Source organism: Lissotriton vulgaris, chromosome 2_2 (assembly GCF_964263255.1).
Source record: "Lissotriton vulgaris chromosome 2_2, aLisVul1.2, whole genome shotgun sequence".
NCBI lineage: Eukaryota > Metazoa > Chordata > Amphibia > Caudata > Salamandridae > Lissotriton > Lissotriton vulgaris.
This window is the reverse complement of record NC_141688.1, coordinates 121,455,375-121,477,216: the sequence shown is the minus strand read 5'-3', so window position 1 is coordinate 121,477,216 and position 21,842 is coordinate 121,455,375. Positions and strand designations below refer to the sequence as shown.

Below are 21,842 nucleotides of genomic sequence, written 5' to 3'. Positions count from 1 at the left end.
GGCGCCGACCGCAGCAGAAAGTAGTAACTGCTCCCGGCGCTCCGGGGATTAAAGGAGTTAAACTAATAATAACTTGAGTCAGCGTGGTGCTTTCACTTTATTACAATGGCGACGAGGCATGGGCAGTAGATCCCGCCCACCACGAAGCGACACAGAAAGGCGCTACCGGCGAGACAATCGACCCGCCGGCACCCGGAGCGTGGCAGAGGACCCGAGGGGGCAACAGAGAAAGAGCGCGAAAACACGCTAGCACTCCAGGAGAGCGCAAAGTGCCTGGAGGTAAGCCTGCTGTTCACCTTCTACAGAGAGAGGCTTGGAGGGTGCCATTTCAGTGCAGAGCAGCAAAGGGAGCACAGGCAGGAGGCACAGTGCAGAAGTGGTGTACCTCACCCCTTGCTGAGACGAGGTTGCGCCCGGCAAGCTGGCGGAGCGGCAAACAGGCGAAAGTGCGCCTGTCTCGACGAACCCAGCCAGGGAGGACAGCCTGCAGGCTCAACCCGGCCCCGCAGAGGTGTTACCAGGGGAAGATAGCGACGGTGATCAAGGCGAAGGGGACACGGCCGAACAGCCTACGCCGGGGAGCCCACCTGGTCGGGCTATCCCTGTTCCAGCGAACCAGAGAGGTGCTAACAAGATGACTGCCCAGTCCTCCTCCCTCACTCAATTAGTGCCATTCCTGACAAAGAACGGAGAACCTGAGATGCAATGGGAAGACTGGAAAAGGTACTTCCTTAACTACCTCGATGCATTGGAAGAGGAAGGTGATACTCCGTTCTCTAGCAAGAGAAGAAAAAAAATACTGCTACACAACTTGGGCCCGGAAGGGATAAGGGTATATGATACCATTGTCAAAGGCGTGAGGGATGCTACGTACACAGACGTCTTCAGCCACGCCATTGCGGACCTTGACGCACATTACAGGCCGGTTTTGTGCGTCGCGATAGACAATTTCTTTCAAAGGAAGCAGAAGAGCGGGTGGACGGTGGACGAGTATGTTGTGGCCTTACAAAAGTTAGCCCTTACGTGCAAGTTCGGCACGCTACACGATGACCTAATCCGAGACCAGATCATCATGCACACGTCCAGCAACCACTTCCAAGAGAAACTGTGGGTGAATGGGGACACCCCCCTTAAAGAAATCTGGGCGATGGTGAAGAAGGCTGAATTGTCCAAACGGTGTGCGCAAGCTGCCAGAAAGGAAGCAGGTGGAACGCAAACAGTATGCAAGATAAAGACACTGGTGATAGGCGAACGACCGAGGCAGAGAGACCAACAAAGGAATCAAGATGGAAGGCGACCCGCCCAAACCAACCAAGCGGACCAAAGGACGAATAAAGGGGGACGACCGAGCTGCTACAGGTGTGGTAGTACTTCACATCTAGGTAACGACAAAGCGTGTCCTGCGTTCAGGGCGAAATGCTCATATTGCACAGTGTTCGGGCACTACGAGATGGTGTGCCGCCGGAAGCCCAAAGGGGCGATGGTCAGATATGTGGACCAAGAGCAACAAGACAATGCAGAAGACCAAGAGGAAAATGAAGACCTGGAAGAGGTCCTCTACATTGATGTCCAGGTATTGGAAATGGAAGGTTCAGAGTCGGACAAGCTGAGACTGGACATGCACATTGGTGGAATACCCATAGAGATGATTGCGGACAGCGGGGCACCCATCTCCATCATACAGAGACGAGTATGGGAGGAAAAGTTCGTATCCAAGATTGAGGAGAAACTACACCCAATGGACTTAAGACCTGTTACATACACGGGACAAAAGATTCCCATGTTGGGGTACTGCCCCCTCCTGTTCGAGTTCAGGGGCCGCCACGCAAATTGCAAGTTGTACATCGCTGAGAAAGGCCCTTCAGTACTAAGCTGGAAGGACCAAGGAGCGTTGGGAATACAACTCAACCCAGGAGGCATTGAAAAAATCCTACTAATGGACATGGAAGGGAAGGACGATGTGGAGTCATGGCACAGGGCATATCCCAAAGTGTTCAATGGACAAATTGGAGAACTCACCAAGTACAAGCACCTCATAAAACTGAAGGAGGGAGCTAAACCCGTAGTTCACAAGGTGAGGAACATCCCGTTCCGATGCAGAGAAGCAGTGCAAACGGAATTGGACAGGCTAGAAAAAGAAGGAGTGATCAGAGCCATAGAGAGTGCGGAGTGGCTTTCACCTCTCGTGGTAGCCCAGAAGCCCAATAGTAAGGTACGGCTGTGTGTCGATCTCAGGGAACTGAACAAAAACATTGTGATCGACAAATTTCCCCTGCCCCGCATAAATGAGATGCTGGCAAAGACTAAAGACATCAAGTGGTTCTCCACAGTGGACTTATCGTCAGCCTACCACCAAGTAAAGCTACATCCATCATGTAGCCATCTCACGTCTTTCATCACGCCCTTCGGCTGCTACGAATTTGTGAGAATGCCGCTTGGCCTGGCCTCAGCGGCTGCGGTCTTTCAAAAGATGATGCACAGGATACTGAAGAACGTAGAGGATGTACAGTTCTTCCAAGACGACATCTTAGTCATGGGAAGAACCAAACAGGACCACAACGAGAAACTACACAAAGTGCTGCGTACGTTGCAGGACAATGGTCTAACGGCGGAATGGTCGAAGTGCAAATTTGGAGTGCAGTCCGTCACGTACCTAGGTCACGAGGTGAGCGAAAAGGGGATTGAGCCAAAAAGGGCCAACATGAAAGCTATCCTGGAAGCTCCCACTCATAGCAAGAAGGAGGATGTTCGGTCATTCCTGGGAATGGCCGAATACTACAGCAAGTTCATTCCCCACTATGCCACCAAAACGCATCTCCTACGCCAGCTACTGAAGGAAAAGAACAAGTTCCTATGGAGCCAGGAAGAACAGAATGAATTTGACGCCCTTAAACGGGAGATGAGTGCAACCATTCCTCTGAAGGGATTCGACCCAGGTGCGGAATCCATTCTCACAACGGATGCCAGTGACCGTGGCCTGGGAGCGGTACTGATGCAGCAGTCAGAGAATGGTGAAACATCGACGGTCAGCTTCGCCTCGAGGTCGCTTGCGCCCAACGAAGAAAAGTTTAGCGTCATTGAAAAAGAGATGCTGGCAGTGATATGGGCAATGGAAAGATTTAGGCAGTATTTGTGGGGAGCGAAATTCCTTGTGAGAACGGACCACAAGCCCTTAGTCAGGGTACTGACCTCCAGCGGCCATGCTCATGCGACCCCAAGAATCGCGAAAATGATACTGCGGCTGTTGGACTTCGTATATAATGTGGAGCACATTCCGGGGCCGCAAAACAAAGTGGCGGACTTTCTCAGCAGAGCAGCGGCCATGGAAAGGGCGGACAACCAAGAGAAACAAAGATGGGAAGGATACGTGGTAGCCACCATCCAGGATACAGAGAAAGTGATCAGTGCCCAAGAATGGGACGAAGCATACAAAAAGACGTCGACTTGGAGGCCATCAAAGGATACGTGGTCCACGGGTGGCCAGAAAAGAGACACCTCAAGGAAGAACTTAGGAGGTACTGGGAAGTAAGGGATGAACTGTCACTGGCGGAGAACCCGACATTGCTCTTGAGAGGTGATAAGGTGATCCCACCGCAAGGCATACTGGATCACTTGATAACTTTATTGCATGAGGGGCATCAGGGCATCACGAAGACCAAGGCCCTCGTCAGGCAAGCGTACTGGTGGCCAGCCATTGATGCTCAGATAGAACGATATGTACGACAGTGTGAATCATGTGCCAAGGCAGACAAATTGCAGAGCATGTTAAGACCACCGCTGGGAAAATTCCCAGTGCCCGATGGACCGTGGGAAATGGTATCGGTTGACATTATGGGCCCCATCCTCAACAAAGCAGGAACACAGAAGTATGTTGTAGTCCTCATCGACAAGTATTCCAAATGGCCAGAGGTAGAGGTGACGGAGAATGTGGACACGGAGGCAGTGGTGAACTTCTTACGCGCCACGTTTGTCAGAGAAGGAATCCCAAAAATCATCACGTGCGATAATGGGCCGCAATTCTCCTCAGCAAAGTGGGAAGCCTTCACAGCCAGGAATGGGATAAAAGTTAAACATACGCCCATCTACCATCCCGCGGGAAACGGTCAGGTGGAGCGTTTCAATCGAGTGATTATGGGCACCATTCAAGCGGCCATTAATGATGGACTGGACTGGGAAAAGGAACTGGAGAAGAGGATCTGGGCCTATCGGATTACCCCGGGAAGCACGGGTTACAGCCCATTTAAGGTGTTGAGAGGGAGAGAAGCTTTCACTAAGGACAACACGGCGTGGAGGAAATTGGTGGTGCAAAGTAAATGGTCACCAGCCGTGGTCAGAAGAAATCTGGAGAAAGCACAAGAAGTATACACTGAACATTTTAACAAGAGACGTAACGTTCAAGGAGTAGAACTGGAAAAGGGCGACTGGGTAAGAGTGAAGCTGGCTATCCTCAAGAAAAAGGGAGACAGCAAATTTTCACCACCCCTGCAAGTGCTGGAGCCTTACGCCAGGTATGCCCTGCTCAGTGATGGGAAAGTGTGGTCACAGGACAGAATGGCCAAATGCAGCAAGATCCTGAAGTGGGGAGATGAGACCGAAGAAGGAGCAGAGTATGTAGGAGATGAAGGCGAAGAAGAATGTAGTGGAAGGCGAAACGAGGATGTAGAAGAAGGAGTGCAGCAAGTGGAAGAAAGCAACGGAGAAGAAGGTATGAACGAAGGAACGAGGGGCTGGTGCAAGGAAGAGCGTAGTGAGGACGTGATGGACAGAGAAGGGGAAGGTGCAGGAAGAAGGTTGGACAGAATGGAACCGGAGGAAGATGGAGGAGTTGGAGCGATGAAAACCAGAGCTGGGAGAACTGTAAAGGTACCGGAGAAGTTCAAGGTCTTTGACATGAACTGGAAGTAAGGACTGGAGAGTTAATGTTTTGTTATTGCATAAAGGGGGGAGATATGTAGTTGCGGTCTAGTGGCCGTCACCGGAACAGGAAGTGCCGGAACAGGAAGCGGAAGGCGGCCATCTTGTCATTGGCGCCGACCGCAGCAGAAAGTAGTGACGGCTCCGGGGATTAAAGGAGTTAAACTAATATTAACTTGAGTCAACGTGGTGCTTTCACTTTATTACAAAGCCTGGGGGGCGGTGGTGGGGCAACAGACTTTACAGTATCTCCTATGCCCTGTAGGCCCGTCAGCCTCCCTCTACCGCTCTGCCTCACCGCTCGGCTCCAGGCTCCGCTCTCCTTTTGCTCTTTTAATGTGCGGTTCCACACACCAATGCTGCTCCACTGCAGTCTTCTAAATCACTTGAAGTGATAAGGTGATTAGGTCAGGTGAATGGACTGAGTGTAGAGTGTTTTCCCTTGTCATCATACACCGCACTCCGCACATGCCCCGCTGCCAGCTACACCTACCGCATTTCGCACGTTGCTCTCTAGACCCCCGGAAACCGGCATCCTCAGGGATCGGGGTTGCCTGCAAGGGTAGCGATGGCGGCGGTCAGAATCCGCGGCTCGGCGGCGAGCCTCCGCGGGTAATAGGGCAAATATTGGTCGATTTTCTGAAAGTTTTGTGGATTTACGGCGGCAGCGGCGGGCTGTGACTTCGGCTCCTCCTCCTCGCACGTCCTCGTCACAACGTTAACCAGTTATCAAAAAATGCACGTTTGCTAAGCATTACTGTCAGTTTGGATGCGGCGTCCAGGGGGCAATTCAGACAAGACTGGGGACAGATGAGGATTGTGAGGATGCATCCCTTTTGGGCACCATTTGGAGGGTAATTCTCCAACATCTATTGGGTTGAAACTTAAAATCAGATCATTCTCCTGCACAGTTGCTTCTATGCGAGTCTCTTGAAAATGAGTAATCTGCGAGTAGACAAATCCATGAAAAGAAAAGGCGATTTACCATTAGTAGCATTCTTCCTGCAGATTCCTCTCCTTCTCTGATGGGGGTGACCATCCTTGTTAACATTCTTTCTAATTGGTAGTGCTCCGTTTTGTTCTCACCACAGTGAAGTAGGAAAAATGCTGAAATTGATTTCGCTAGCTTAGCTCGTGTCTGGTGGTATTATCACAGACTCCGGTTTGGAATCACTTGTGTGCTCAGTGGGCCAAATGAGAGGTACCTCCGAAATGTTCCAGATGCAATCTGGCGTCTAGGGAGTTTTTACAAGGTATGGGCTCCGTGGGAAGATGAACAAGCCAGTTACTTAAAGTAAGTAACTCTCCCATTTATTCAGCCATTGTCGATAGATTATTTTATTAGTCTAGTAAATATATCAAGACCTGGAAAATTTGTTTCGATATGAATGCGAGTCTTCGTAAATACATGAATCATAAAATCCATGTTTTTTGTTAGATCCGGGTGCATATTTGACAATTCTCGCCCAGAGCCCACCGGTTTGGCTGCAGCTCTTCAGTCGACTGACCTTGTGGGAGTCCTGCACATGCTGTACTGCATCCTGCTGCATGGTCCTGCGTTGGACCCCAATATAGCCAGTCCCAATGAAAGCTACTCGGAGAACACAGTCCAGGTTGCCGTGGAGAGCCTGCGCTTCCTCAACAGTTTTGCTGTTCTTGACCTGAGTGCTTTTCAGGTAAGCTGTCTGCAGTTACCATCTTTAATGTTGGGTTATTGTGGGCTGCATTTGTGGTGGGGCAGTTTTTCCCTCTTCCTTTCATTTAATTTCAAAATCAAATAATTTCTCACAATAGAAATGTATTATAAATAAGTTCCTTTTTCATATGATTTGTAGGTTTTCCATCTAGAAAAGTGCTGTCAGGACACCATAATACAGTCCTGGGGTTTCGTTTCACAATCTAATGTGTACTAGAAATTGTACTCCAGGGGTACTCCCATTAAACCAATTAAACGGACCCACCCAATAATGATTCGAAACAGAATTGCCCAGTACTGGAAACATGGTGTCCTGGTGACGCAGAACTAGGTGGTAAACTCATAGTAGGATACAAAGTTGCCAAGTAAGGTAAGAAAGAAGTGTAGCTACAATTGCCCCACCCCTACGTCCAACATATAAATAAAAAGAGGCAATAGCTTAAGTTAGATAAGCGGTGCTTTTAATGAAATATTTAATGTGTGCCTCTTTAAGGAAAATGTATACCATTTTATGTTCTGTAATTGACAATTATATTTTCTAACTGAAAAGGATGTCGCCCTAGTGACTAAAGTGGCATTCATGCGCATTTTGGTCGCAATTCATTTTCACCTGTTCCAGAATAGCTGAGTGAGACAATTCATAAATCCAAGTATTCGCTGACAGATCAGTTTTATGTTTCCAGTCTCTTAACCGCATCGCTTATTTTTGCGCTGTGCGGCTCTTTTCGAATAACCGCGTTACATGATGAGCTCAGCTTGTCATCCGCACACGTCACCCGTGGCTGATGACGAGCTGAGCTCGTCATCAGCATCGAAGGGGTTAATATACATTTATCCCAGCTATATGTGCTCTTGGAATCACAAGTGTATTAGGGAACGACTTGCATTCACTTATTTCTAGCTACTGAAAACCTTTACTCTCATTCTTGCAGTCATTTCTTTCAATGGAGCGGCCATTATTTATTCTAACCCCAGTCTGCTCTAGAGTAATCCAGCACTGCAATGAAATGGCTTTTGTAGCCATTGAAAACATTGCCACTTATCATAATTAAGACCATAGTCAATGGCAGAAACATTTATGCTGATTGATTCTAGAAGCTAACTTACTACCTGCATTTCAGTCACATATTTCTTTACCTGTGTAGTATCCGTGAGTCTTGTATGGCAGGTTGTGGTAAAATATTGAGACTATTAGAGTATTGCAACTGAAAGCTTGTGTTTTGTCACTATTGGCCAGAGGATTGTATCCACTCTTTATATCTGTAGAGCTGTATTCTGTGCTTTCTGTGTGAAGTATTCAGAGAGTGACTGCAGCAGGTGCACTGGTCTGCAAAGCCATAGGCGAGCCACTGCTGAAAGGCCGCAGAGGAAGTTCAGGCGTGATTGGTGTGCGTTAAAATAACTGCACTGATCTGCTTAGTGTATACCTGCAAGCAAATTACAAGTGAAAACGTGTGTGCAATTTCTGAAGTTTCCAGACAGTTGAGTTCAGGTACACCTGACTGCAAGTGGCTCGCAGAATGTACACCACGGGGCAGTTTGCTCACCTTGATTCTGCTGCAACCAGCCTGGACGGCAGGGAGCAAAAGCGATCTCCTTTATGGAGGACACTAGCCATGAGCAGACCTCCTCTTAGACGATCAGCTGGGCCATTGGGACTCAAGAGCTGAATGGCCTGGCATTCGGCCAGTTTTGTGCCACCGCTACACTATTCCCATTGCAGTTCTTGTGCCAGAGACGAGTGTCCTCAACAAGCTCTAGGTTCGAAGGAAGAAGAGGCCTAGCTACAAGTCACCACTCAGGAGGCTACCAGCCGAGGTGGGCAAATGTAGGGTCCCATGTTGTAGTTGGCTACATTGCCAAGGGTATACCTGCTCATGAGGTCGACTCACAGCTGTCCTATTTGTATCATGCTTTTCGAAAGGCATTTTGCTTAGAGAGACCATTGGATTGTGATTTTCCTCTGGTGGAGAGACTGACACTTCACTAGTAGGCTCTCATGGCGTAGGCATAGTGAACTTATGGGTTATGGCCCCCAAGAGAGGGAGGGGGTGAGACTCTTGTTATGATGACAGAATTCGGTAACATTACGTCACGTCACTTGTGTGAATGTGGATAACAAGAGCATGTATACATGGTGTGAAAATATTTTCCCTGTGTAACAGTGTGTGTTTAAGATTTGTCCCGAGAACCATGCACTGTAAATAAGCTATGCTGCTTTCTTTGCGATGCAACATAGGTAGAACTATCAGAGTATATGTGTTATTACGGTACCAGTGTGAGACTTTTTTAGAGGATTTTCCGGGTCCCTGATAATCAGGATGGAAGCACTAAGAATGTTGTCAAAGAGTAAGATGATTTATTGCACCATAATACACGTACCACATTGGATCTTGACAAGGATCTGTGCCTGTTCAGTCTTGGGGGGGATTAATAAATTGTCTGGGTTCTTAGGAGGCCTGACGGTCTATTGCATTTCAGGATCGTCACAGGATAGATCGATTGGGCCACTCACATGAAGGTTCCCAGAGTAAAGTGTTTGAAGCATCTGGGTTTCTCCTGCAGACTGAGAAAGATGGGTTGGCAGCTAGCGGCCTGATGCCTTGGATGGCATGATATAACCCCAAGATGGCAACCAGTACAGTCATATCATAGTCACTGGTTCCAATCCAATATGCAGTTGCTTTTTAGGTCGAGTCTAAGGGCAGCGCGCATGTGCTGCTCGTTCTGCAAGGCATGCTGTAATAGAGTATGCAGTGGAAGGCCCGCCCACTCTCTGCCCATAATTTTAATTGGCCCGTGTCATTATCCTTCGTAAACGCTGGCTGCAGATTCATTATGAGCCTTTTTAGTCCCTCCTTTGTACCACCTTGTCTCCATTTGTTACCGCCCATAACGGGTGGACCTATTACTTGGCTCGTTACATGGTCGGCTTTATCTAGTGGGTGAGCACTCTTTTTGTTATTGACACTGATGGGGACAATGGCGTCTGCTTTTTAGGTCTCAGCCTGCCAATGCGCTTGCGCATTGCTGGCGGAGATTATAGTAAGGGCAAAAGAACAGTCTACCAACGGTGGATTAGACACAGTTCGTGTGAGACAGGCGCATGCATGAGACCAGCCACGTCACACCACCATTTGTCGGTGACTCACATCAGACTTCAAAGGCTTCCGCTCCCCCTCCCATCACACTTCAAAGGCTGCCGCTCCCCGCCCCGCGTGCTCATCGCACACCACCACTCTCCTACTTCACCTACCACTGCCGCTCTTCCCATTCACGCGCTCTGCAGGTCACCATTTGCCAGCATGCGGCCGCTAGCGCTTTCATTTTTTTTGTCATTTGTAGGGCGCATTGCTTCATCTTCAGGGGAGCCCCAGCCCTCCTCCTGAATGCATCCTTTCCTGGAAACTCGACAGTAAGTGGCTTGAGTTTTACCGTCTCATAAGTGCAAGGCTGTGGCTCGTGTACACCTTATGTCAGGTGGGATACACGCCATGGAACCGTCGAGGCACTAGCTATACAATAGTCGTGCTTCCAACTCACCATAAAATTGAATATTAGGATTTTAGAGTTCACATCTGGTTACCGCTTCATTTCAGTGACTTAGCCGCACAGCTGCCTGCTTCGCTGTACATTGCGATTTAAATATTCATTTATAGATAAAGGGAGTGCGACCTTTGTACATCCATACATTACACCACGCCGATATAAAGGAGCCTCGGCACCACTAAGAGAAAGAAACACCAATAAACTCGCTTCACAACAATTAGGTTCTCGGTTAGGGTGGGAGAAAGAAAGCCCTTGTTTCATTCCTTTCAGAGATAAGACTTGCCTTTGAAGTTTCAATCACATCACTTCCTGATAGTCATACACTCCACCTATGCACGTAGCCCCTTTTCCAGAATCTCCCCTTAAGCACTTAGCTTTTGTGCAAAAAATATCCATTTGCGCTATCTTATACCCGCTCACCCGGTCCTTCCGTGCACAGAGTACTCAGAGAACTGAGTAGCCAGAGCAGGCTACCTTAAGTGTACCAAGACCTTTTGTTTCCAAAAGACTTGGTGAGTACAGTCCGATTCCTCTTCTGCAGCAGTCCTTTCTGCACAGCTCGGGAGTGTGCACATCATTCCTATCCCTGCTTTCCCTTTGTACATAGCTCTCCTTGTGCGCACCCTGGCCCAGGACAGGGATACCATGTAAAGCCTACTAGCACACCTCCCCCCCCCGTGTCATTGTGCAGTTGTAGCCTCGCTTCACTTCACCCCCCGTCCGCCTGCACCGTAGGTTCATATGGCGTGTGATATGAGCTGTAAGGCTGTCTGTAACACCAAGGAGGTGTTGTAGACAAGGGCACACTTCATTTCCCCCTTGCACAATGAAGGGACTTCCTTCTTTTGTTTTCTTGCAAAAATTCACATGTAAACTTGAAGCAGCCGCATCCGCTGCCTAAATGCACACATATCATATGCCTGCTTGTTCTTTTAGCCTGCGCGCACACCAGCACATCACTCTGGGACACCACCACATCACTCAGGGACACCACCACATCACTCAGGGACACCACCACATCACTCAGGGGCACCACCACATCACTCAGGGACACCACCACATCACTCAGGGGCATCACTCAGGGGCACCACCACATCACTCAGGGACACCACCACATCACTGCTGCACGCCTCACACTACTGCACGCCTCACACTACTGCACGCCTCACACTGCTGCACACCTCACTGCTGCACACATCACACTGGTGCGCGCCACACACTGCTGCATGCCTCACACTGCTACACGCCTCACAACACCACCATATCACTCTAGGACACCACCATATCACTCTAGGACACCGCCATATTACTCTAGGACACCACCACATCACTCTAGGACACCACCACATCACTATAGGACACCACCACATCACTCAGGGACACCACCACATCACTCAGGGGCACCACCACATCACTCAGGGGCACCGCACCACCACATCACTCAGGGGCACCACCACATCACTCAGGGGCACCGCACCACCACATCACTCCGGGGCACCACCACATCACTCCGGGGCACCACCACATCACTCCGGGGCACCACCACATCACTCCGGGGCACCACCACATCACTCAGGAACACCACCTCATCACTCTGGGACACCACCACATCTCTCTGGGACACCACCACATCATTCTAATACACCACCACATCACTCAGCCCAACCAGATCATCATGCCCCCCTTTCAAACAGACCACACACACTGGCTCCCTCACACACAGACCTCACTACACACTGCTGCACACCACACACTGCTGCACGCCACCTACTGCTGCACGCCTCACACTGCTGCATGCCTCACACTGCTGCATGCCTCACACTGCTGCACGCCTCACACTGCTGCACGCCACACACTGCTACACGCCACACACTGCTGCACGCCACACACTGCTGCACGCCACACACTGCTGCACGCCACACACTGCTGCACGCCACACACTGCTGCACGCCACACACTGCTGCACGCCACACACTGCTGCACGCCACACACTGCTGCACTCCTCACACAGCTGCACGCCACACACTGCTACATGCCACACACTGCTGCACGCCACAAACTGCTGCTTGTCTCACACTGCTGCATGCTGCACACTGCTGTACACTGCACACTGCTACATGCCTCACACTGCTGCGCGCCTCACACTGCTGCGCGCCTTCCACTGCTGTATTACTCACACTGCTGCATGCTGTGCACTGCTGCACTGCTGCATGCTGCACACTGCTGCATAGCACACTGCTGCATGCACACACTGCTGCACACCACAAACTGCTGCACACCACAAACTGCTGCACGCCTCACACTGCTGCACGCTGCACCCAGCTGCATTACTCACATTGCTGCATGCTGCACACTGCTGCACGCCACACACTGCTGCATGCCTCACACTGCTGCACGCCTCACACTGCTGCACACCTCACACTGCTGCACGCCGCACACTGCTGCACCCCTCACAACACCACCACATCACTCAGGGACACCACCATATCACTCTAGGACAACACCACATCACTATAGGACACCACCACATCACCATAGGACACCACCACATCACTATAGGACACCACCACATTACTATAGGACACCACCACATCACTCTGGGACACCACCACATCACTCGGGAACACCACCACATCACTCGGGGACACCACCACATCACTCGGGGACATCAGCACATCACTCTGGGACACCACCACATCACTCGGGGACACCACCACATCACTCGGGGACATCACCACATCACTCGGGGACATCACCACATCACTCGGGGACACCACCACATCACTCGGGGACACCACCACATCACTCTGGGACACCACCACATCACTCTGGGACACCACCACATCACTCGGGGACACCACCACATCACTCAGGGACACCACCACATCACTCAGGGACACCACCACATCACCCAGGGACACCACCACACCAGGGAAAGATAATAAGAGGATACGCACATTTTGTGGTGACTTACTATAGAGTGTGTGCACTTTGTTTTTCGTTTGTTCATGTCTTGTATTGTCTTATTTCGCATACATAACACAACACCAGTTACAATACGTAATGGACAAGAGATAGAAAAATATATCACACAAAAATATATCACCTCTTTCTTACAGGTCTCCACCACTAAGGGTGTATGTGTTATGTATTTTTAACCTTGTTTTTGTTCTTCCAGAACCATACCCACCAAAATACATGTTGGGGTATAGTATGCAGTTCATATAAAATGTTATGCACATGACATAGTATTTACATCATAGTATTACACGTTTTTATTTTAAATTTTGAGTGCAGATGGGATCTTTCTAGGTCCTGATGAGGAGCCAGGGGAGGGCTTCGAAACATGTCAACACAGGAAGTAGTGCCCATTAAAGCTTAATACTTCCTATTCCCCATTTTTAATAGTATCAGCTCATAGGACCATTAACATTTTTGTTTTCCTTAGAGCCATATATTTTTTAATCATTCACCACTTTTACTCACCCTTGATCCTTCCACTCACACTCCTACACCACACACAGTGTTGGTAAAAACCAGTGCTCCCACATAGTCCTAGGTCGTAGCTGTAGGAAGGTGGATATCTGACTATGGTTGCCCCCAACTTTTTGCCTGGTGTTTTGCTGGTTTTTTGACTTAGTTGACCTGGGACCCTGCTATTCAGGACCCCAGGGCCACTGCTCTCCCTGTAAAATGGATTCCATGTACCTTAGGTACATATCTAATTGGATACTGAGTCACCTTGTCAGTCCCTGTACAGTGTACCTTAGGTACCCAGGGCATAGGTGCACCCAGGGTCTACCAGGGGCTGCAGCATGTATTATGCCACCTCTGGCTGGTCATCCAAATCTGACACAACTGGCTGATCAATCAGCTGGGGCAAGGTGGTGTAATCACCCTTTGCTTTAGATATAGTATCCCTATATCTAACCCTAAAATGGACACATATATTCCTATCAGTCACTCCTATGGCAGGCCTTATCAATCCTGAAGGCAGAGTGCTTGGAATTATGTGAGATGGTGCTCTGGCATGAGCTGAGCCTGTTTGCAGCTTGCGGAACCAAGTCCTAATAGCTGTTCCATGATAACGCTATACCATATACTCTTAAGTGCATTATGAACCTCGCGGTCAAATGCTAACTTTGGTATAGCATTATCAAAACATATCGAGTAAGGTGTCATATGAATTGGAATACTACCCCCTCGCCAATTGTGGCGACGGGGGTAGCATTCCACCCTTCTAGAGGGACACAACATGTATGTAACTGTGAACCCCGGTTAAAGTTAACTCGAGCCTCAGCATCACAAAATGGATGCTGCCACCACAGACACAAGTCTGACCTCCTGCTGCTGGGAGTCCTTCCAGCGAGGGAGGATAAAGGGTTTCCTGCCTGGGGAGGTGCTAGCACCACCCCAGACAGGATTTTGTGTATTAGGTAGGACAGGGTTAAAAGGAATGAGACATGCCTGGGGCACACAAGGTGTCCCTGTGCATACACCGGTCTGAACCAGTTCCTGGGGCACTCCAGCCCCAGATCTGGCGCAAGCCCGGACAAAGGATAGGGGGTGTAACCACCCCCCTTCCTGGTCCCACCCAGGGGAGGGACCTAGTCGTAGTGCAGCCCCCTTTAGCTGAATAAAGGTAGGAGCTAGTCCCATTCCTACTTAGATTAATCTTGACAACTTCCACGAAGAACTCTTGACCTTCGCCCTCCTGAATATCAGAAGACTGAAGAATCTCCCCTATGGTCAGGGAGTGACCATCCTGCTTCGCAGGCACCATCTAGCTCCTGTGCGGTTTGCTGCAAGTCCTTCCTTCCTGGAACCCGACGACCCAGCTCGACGAGACCCGGACCTCCAGACTCCTCTGACCTCTACACACATCCACAGCACAGCTGGGTCCCTTGGGTGCGACGAGCAACTTGGAGACGGCCATCTTGAAGAAACCTGCACAGCGCTTCTAGCACGACCGCCGAGGGATCCTCGAGTGAGTGCACTGGGTTCTGAGAAGCCCCACACCGACGCAGCTCCTGCATCCAAGATCAGCCCCCCAGCATCCACGTGATCTGCGTGGGGCCCTTTTGCCTGGTTGCTGCTTTTCCTGTTGTCTGGTCACTTGCCGGCTGGCTAGTGACCTCTGAGACGACGACCCGAAGATTTCAACACTGCTGGTCTGGTCCCCCAGACTGGCCCTTGCTTCCTTGTAAAAGAGAAGCACCCCGGCCGTCCTGGTCCGCACCAGACGCCATCTTTGTTCCACCGCGTGGCTTGCACTTGCCAAGGCCTGTTGACCAGATCGACGATCCAACACCGCCAGCAACAGCAGACTACGTGGGGCAGCTTGTGCCTCCAGCCTGTTTGTAAAGAACAGCGCCTGGTCCGCGTAGCTGCAGAGAGAAGCGACCCTTCTTCCACCTGATCGCGGCAACAGCATCTGGTTCCCTCCTGGTTCCAGCACCGTCACTGGCTAGTGACTAAGACTCTGTCCCCTTCCCTTTCAGGACTTCTTCTTCCTAGTTCCATCCTTGGAACCACCGGACTCCTCCATCTGGCCGCCTGCCAGCAACTACTTGTTTCAGGCTTCATCAGGATCAACGCAGCAAACCCGACACCACTTCAGCCCTATGCACCCGCAGCCTGTGGGTTAGGTAACTAAAGCTTCTAGGTGCTGAAGTCAGTGTTCACTATCCTAGTGTCCAGGTCCACTGTTGTTTTTCCTCCAGCCAGCCGTGTTCGTCCGGAATCCGTAACTCTTTAAACTGTAGCATCCATAGACCTTGGTACGCATCTCGCGTGAGAGTTTCCACTCTGCACGTGAGTCCCGTGGGCCTCCTGCTCCTTACTTACCTAGTTGGTAGCGTAGTCCCAGCGATCCTCCAGCCTCTGGATCTTCTTACAGTATTTTCTTTCCTCGCATGCCATTGTTTCAAGTGTATGGTTTGTCGTGCCCCTAGGGCACCATTGTAAATCGTGCAACTTAAACGTATTTTTCCTAAGAGTTTGTCATGTGCTTAGCCCTCTGACCTCATAAAGAGTTCAGAGGTGTATGTTAGTTAATAAATACTTGTTTATTTTCATAACAACCTGTGTGGTGTCCTTTCACTTGGTATTCAAGGGGTTAGTGGTGGAGTGGTGTGGCTCACTGGTTAGAGGCGGCAGACCCGGGAGCAGAGGACAGTCTGGGACCAGGGTTCAATTCCAGACGTGGCAGGGTTGTGGACCAGGGTCAGCGGACTCGATAATTCTCACCTCGGTGCCTACTCTAACCAGGGATCACACTCGGCAACTCTGGGCATTAGCTTGCCTCATCTCCACGACGGCCCGCCACATACGCCTCGGATGCCTGATTTCACCTTGGAGATACCCAGTAGGGACCATCTCACAGGGAAAGCCAGGACGGGTTCCCCAGCGGTCTATTGCGCAGAGATACTCCTTCAGGAGTCGATTCTAGCGCGTTAGAAACCCACAATTAAATTAAATTAAATTATATGTGGTAAAACAGCTGGCTTCACATGCCAATACAGTTTCGCCTAAGACTGCTTTGTCCATGCTACCATTAGGATAGCTGGTCTATAAGGTTGACTTACAACCAATCACCATAAGGGTTGTTTGGACTGATACAGGGTGATCACTAGAACTAGTGAGCATCATATATCAGGCCAACTTCTCACAGTAGCATGCCCGACCCGCAGCGGGACGTGAAGACCCAGATGATGTAGCATGCCACCAAGGCTCCTTTTGGTGGGTCAGGGGTATTTTAACAAAACTGTGTGCTTTTCATCACCTTAGGAGACACACCAGATCTGGAAGAATTTAACTTTTTCGTTTCTACTAGGGTGGATCCCACAATTTGATGGCTACGGAAGGGGTACCCCACCACAGGCCGACGCAAGTTCCCCAACCTTTGCATGGCCGGGGACGTGCGAACCACCGCCGTGTTTCTGGGGACCAGCGGGCGGACCAGTCCACAAACACCCCCCTCTGTTTGTGCCTCCAAACCTTCCTAGTCCAACATTTCAGGCCCACCAATCTCCAGTGGGCGGCAGGATTCGCCACCACCTCCCCCACTGGCGTACCATCACGTCGGACAGGTGGGTTTTGCAGATAGTCCGAAGGGGCTACTCCCTCCACTTCGAGGCTTCCCCTCCAGCCATGCCACCTCAGTACCATTGCATGTTGGAGGATCATCTGGGCCTTCTCCAACAGGAAGTAATGGCTCTCCTGGCCAAGGAAGCCATTGAGCTCATTCCTGCCCCAGAAGTAGGTTGTGGTTGCTATTCTGTCTACTTTTTGGTACCCAGGAAGGACAAGGTTCTGTGTCCTATCTTAGATCTCAGGAATGTCAACCGCTTCCTCTGGAAGGAGAAGTTCAAGATGTTGACGCTCGCTCAGGTCTTGTCTGCTTTCGATCCTAGAGACTGGATGGTAGCTTATTTTCACATTTCTGACCTGCTGGCCCACCAGTTTTACCTGCGGTTCATGGTAGGCAACAAGCGCTTTCAGTTTACCGTGCTCCCCTTTGGCCATACCAGCACCCCTCAGGTGTTCACGAAAGTGCTGGCGGTGGTCGCAGATCTGTGCAGATCAGGAGTTCCAGTCTTCCCCTATCTCGACAACTGGCTGTTGAAGGCGGGCTCGCCCCAGGCAGTTGTTTCCCACCTCCAGACTATGGCCGGCCTTCTGCATTTGCTGGGGTTCTCCATCAACGTGCCGAGGTCACCTTCTCTCAAGTACCCAGTGTTAAATCGTTTCTTTAAAGGCATCACTCATCTCTTTCCTACTATTCCCTTCGTGATGCCTCAGTGGGACTAGAAGTTGTGCTGACCTATGTGATGTGTGCTGCCAATGAGCCGCTTCACAACTGTCCTCTACAACTTTTAACTCTTAAGACTGCATCACATCTGCCAGAAGAGTGAGTGAGCTCCAGGCTCCTTCATCCAAGCCTCCTTTTCTGGCTGTATATCCGGACAAGGTTGTCCTAAGAACTCATCCATCCTTTCTTCCCAAAGTGGTCACCTCCTTTCACATCGGGCAAACCATCACTTTGCCCACCTTCCTTCCGCATCCTTCTAAAGAGGAAGAGAGGCTCCACCATCTGGACCCAAAACGTGCGCTTTCCTTCTATCTGGATCGCACCAAACAGTTATGGGTGGAGGACCAGCTCTTTGTTGGCTATGTGGGTGCTGAGAAAGGTCGGTCGGGCCGTCTCTAGATGGGTCGTTTTTGTTTATTAAAGCCTGTTATTCTCTAGCTTAATAGGAGCCTCCAGTGGGTCTACGCGCCCAATCCACCAGGGCGATGGCAGCCACTACCTCTTTGGGACGAGGCGTGCCTCTGAATGACATCTGTCAGGCAGCTACGTGGGTATCGCTGCACTTGTGTACAAAACACTACTGCCTGGGCAGCCAATTCCAGAGAGACGACTTCTTTGGCTGTTCTGTTCTCCAGGACTTTCTGTTGTGATCTTGGTTCGCAGACCCACCTAAGGGGTTGGTATTGCTGGGGTATCTATTCTCAGGTAAGGAATCTATAACTAACTGTTTCTTTCAGATGAACAAGTTACTTACCTTCGGTAACGGTATATCCGTAAGAAACATAGGTTAGTTATAGATTCCCTACCTGAACACCCATCCTCCCGGTTTGGCGAACTGATTTGTAGGGTTAAGTAGTGGGTGAAGTAGTGTGGCTCACTGGTTAGAGGCGGCAGACCCGAGAGCAGAGGACGGCCCGGGACCAGGGTTCGATTCCCGGCACGGCAGGTTTCTGGACCAGGGTCAGCGGACTCGATAATTCTCTCGCCTCGGTGCCCACTCTGATCAGCATTCACACTCGGCAACTCTGGGCATTAGCTTGCCTCATCTTCACTAACTGCCCCACCAGACCGCCGGGGATGCCTGGTCTCACCCTGGAGATACCCATTAAGGGACCATCTCTCAGGGAAGCCAGGAAGGGTTTCGCAGCGGTCGAAGCGCCTTGTGACCCTCCGGGTAAGTAGTGCGCTATATAAATGCCTATACATTTACATTTACAAGGACATCCTTTCAGGGCCCTAGTTTTGTGCACCAGTGGTCAGTGTCTTGCATGGATCTGCATTTCTGGCTTAGAAAGTTGTGTACAGAACTGACGTCAGCGGGCGAGGGCGGCGTCTAAGTAGCTACTGCGACCACAACGCCAACGAGACGCGGTGCCAACCGGCACCACCTTCCGACCCTCAGACGTACTGCTTACAAAAAACGTGGCAGAACTCAGAGCAAGGATGGGAGCCACTTAGTGGTCAAGGATAGCTGTTACAATTTTTGGATACAGTCTGGAGCATGGCAGGATTCAAGAGTTGCAAAATCTCTAGGTAGAGGGTATCCTCCATAAAGATCATTATGAAAGGTAAGTAAACTGTTCATGTTGGTGATCTGCATTCCTATGTGTTTTTTGATCCCTTGACTCTGTGTACCCATGCCCATACGTAGATATTTTCGGTCTCATTTCTCAAGACCATTGGGTTTCTAGAATGTTAGGATGATTTTGTATATCCTAGCAATCATCAGTTAAATGTCCCCTATGTCCGTCGCACTCGTCTATAGACGGAGTCATGTCAAGCGGTTGTACATGCTTTGAGCGGCAATAGAATGCTGTCTGTTCTACTGCATGATTCCTAAAGGAAGACCTGTACTTGTGGCTGTAGTCCGCCAGAGTCAAATACACTTTGCACATCTGAAAGAAACAGGTTAGTATTAGATTCCTTACCTTAGAATATCCCCAGGCGTCAGACTAGATCCGGAAATTTTTGCGTAGCAGTACCCTTGCGTGTCGGTAGGCGTCGTCTGCGGCTCAGCGTCCGTCGTGGGCGCCGTGATGACGTCATCAGAGTACTTAGACGCCGCCTCCGCCTGCTGACGTCAGTTCTTCTTTTTTCCGCGCCAGCAGTGCAGATCCGTAAAAAGTGGTACCTTAGTCATTTTTTGACTAAACTTTTTACAATCCCTTTTGATCATTTTTCTCGAGTCTTCGACTCCGAACGGTGCCAGTAGGGATGTCAGGTTTTAAACCCTGTGAGGACTGCGACTGACTTATGTCTGTCACCGACCCTCACCGTTGGTGTCTCCACTGTCTCGGAGTCGACCACGACGACAAGACCTGCTCCTACTGCTGGGCCCTGACTTCGAAAGCTAGGCGGGAGCGGTCCCGCAAGCGGCTCGAACTCCAGCAGTCGGCCCCGTGCCGCGAGAGATCCCGGTCCGAAAGGAGGTCGAGAGACAGGTCGCGGGGTCGGAGTCATCAGAGCTCCGGGAGTCGACATCACTCCTCCGGTTCGAAGTCGTCAGGTAAGCACAAGAAGTCGAAGAGACGTCATCGCTCTTCCGACTCCCCCCGACGCTCACGTGACGTGGCCGGGGTTTCGGGTGCCACCGCCCACGCGGCACCGTCGGAGTCGCAGGCGTCGCAGCCTGCCCCATACCTTCCGGTTCCTGGGCAGCATGTGACGCCGGAAGAGATCGAGCGCTTCCTCATGGCCATGAGGTCCCTCACTCCTCCGGCGGGCTCCAAGGCGCCTTCGGGCCCAGCGGACCCATCTGGGGGCCCTAGCGGGTCGGGCACTTCGGCCCGACTCCGTCGGGTGCTTCGGCCCCGGCGCCGCAGGGCCCCTCTGGATCTGCTTCTGGATCCGCGTCGTCGCCGGTTGACCTGACGACCACACCGGCGCCGGTCCCTCCGGTGTAACTTCCGGCACCGTCCTCGGGCGGCGCCGTCCCCGATGCCTCCCTCAATCCGGTTTCGACGCCTCTTGGGGAGTTTTACTTCAATGAACCGGCTCCATTATTTGACAACCCTGATTATCAGGGGATGGGTGATGAGGAGGATTGGGAGGAGTCTGAAGACCCTCTGACAGGTGAGTGTCAGTCCCAGGAGGACTGGACAGGTGGACTTGGGGATGCCAGTGGTCTGGACACCTCGCCAGACACTGGTTTTGTCTCACCTCCTACCGTGGCTACGGAGGAGGGGGCAACCTACAGTGTGGTGTTGACGCGGGCGGCCACGGCCTTGGGCCTTGAGCTCCCCGTCGCGGCCGTGAGGACTAACCTCCTCACTGAGGTTTTTAGACCGTTGTCTAGCTTGGCTGAGCCTCTGCTGCCGTTTATTGAGGCCTTGACTGACGTTCTTTTGGGAATTGGTCAAGGCCCACGACAGGTTCGCCTGTAGACAGGAACGTGGCCAGACGCCACCGCCCGGCCCCGGGCGACCCATGTTTCCTGTCTACCCACCCCACCCCACCCCCGAGAGCCTGGTCACCCAGGCCTCTAATTCCCAGACAGCATTCCCGTCGGCTCCCCCGGACAGGGAATCCAAGAGGTATGAGCAGTACGGCAAGAAGGTATTCTCCTACCTGAGTCTGGGACTGCGGTCTTCCAACACCGCATGCCTCTTAGGCCGCTACACCCACTCTCTGTGGGACATGGTCACGGAAGTGCTGCCAGAGTGCCTGTTGGAGGTACGGGCCAAACTCGGCCAGGCCCTTGTGGAAGTCCGGGATGCAGCACGGTATTCTATCCGGTGTGGGCTGGATACCACCGACTCACTGGGTAGAGCGATTGCCACGACGGTGGCGATTCGTAGCCATGCCTGGTTGAGGTCCGCCAACTTTTCAGCAGATGTCAAGAATATACTCATGGACTTGCCGTTTGATGGC

At 51.0% G+C, this 21,842-nt stretch overlaps 1 protein-coding gene across 2 annotated transcripts in view; it reads left to right on the top strand.

Annotated features, from left to right (window-relative positions):
* Nucleotides 1-21,842, top strand: part of SCAPER (S-phase cyclin A associated protein in the ER) — a 3,157,511-nt gene that overhangs the window by 2,644,434 nt on the left and 491,235 nt on the right. For both annotated transcript variants that reach the window (XM_086959426.1, XM_086959427.1), the window contains exon 28: nucleotides 6,353-6,590. In XM_086959426.1, coding sequence (XP_086815552.1) covers nucleotides 6,353-6,590 — 238 coding nt within the window. The remainder of the gene's footprint in view (nucleotides 1-6,352; nucleotides 6,591-21,842) is intronic.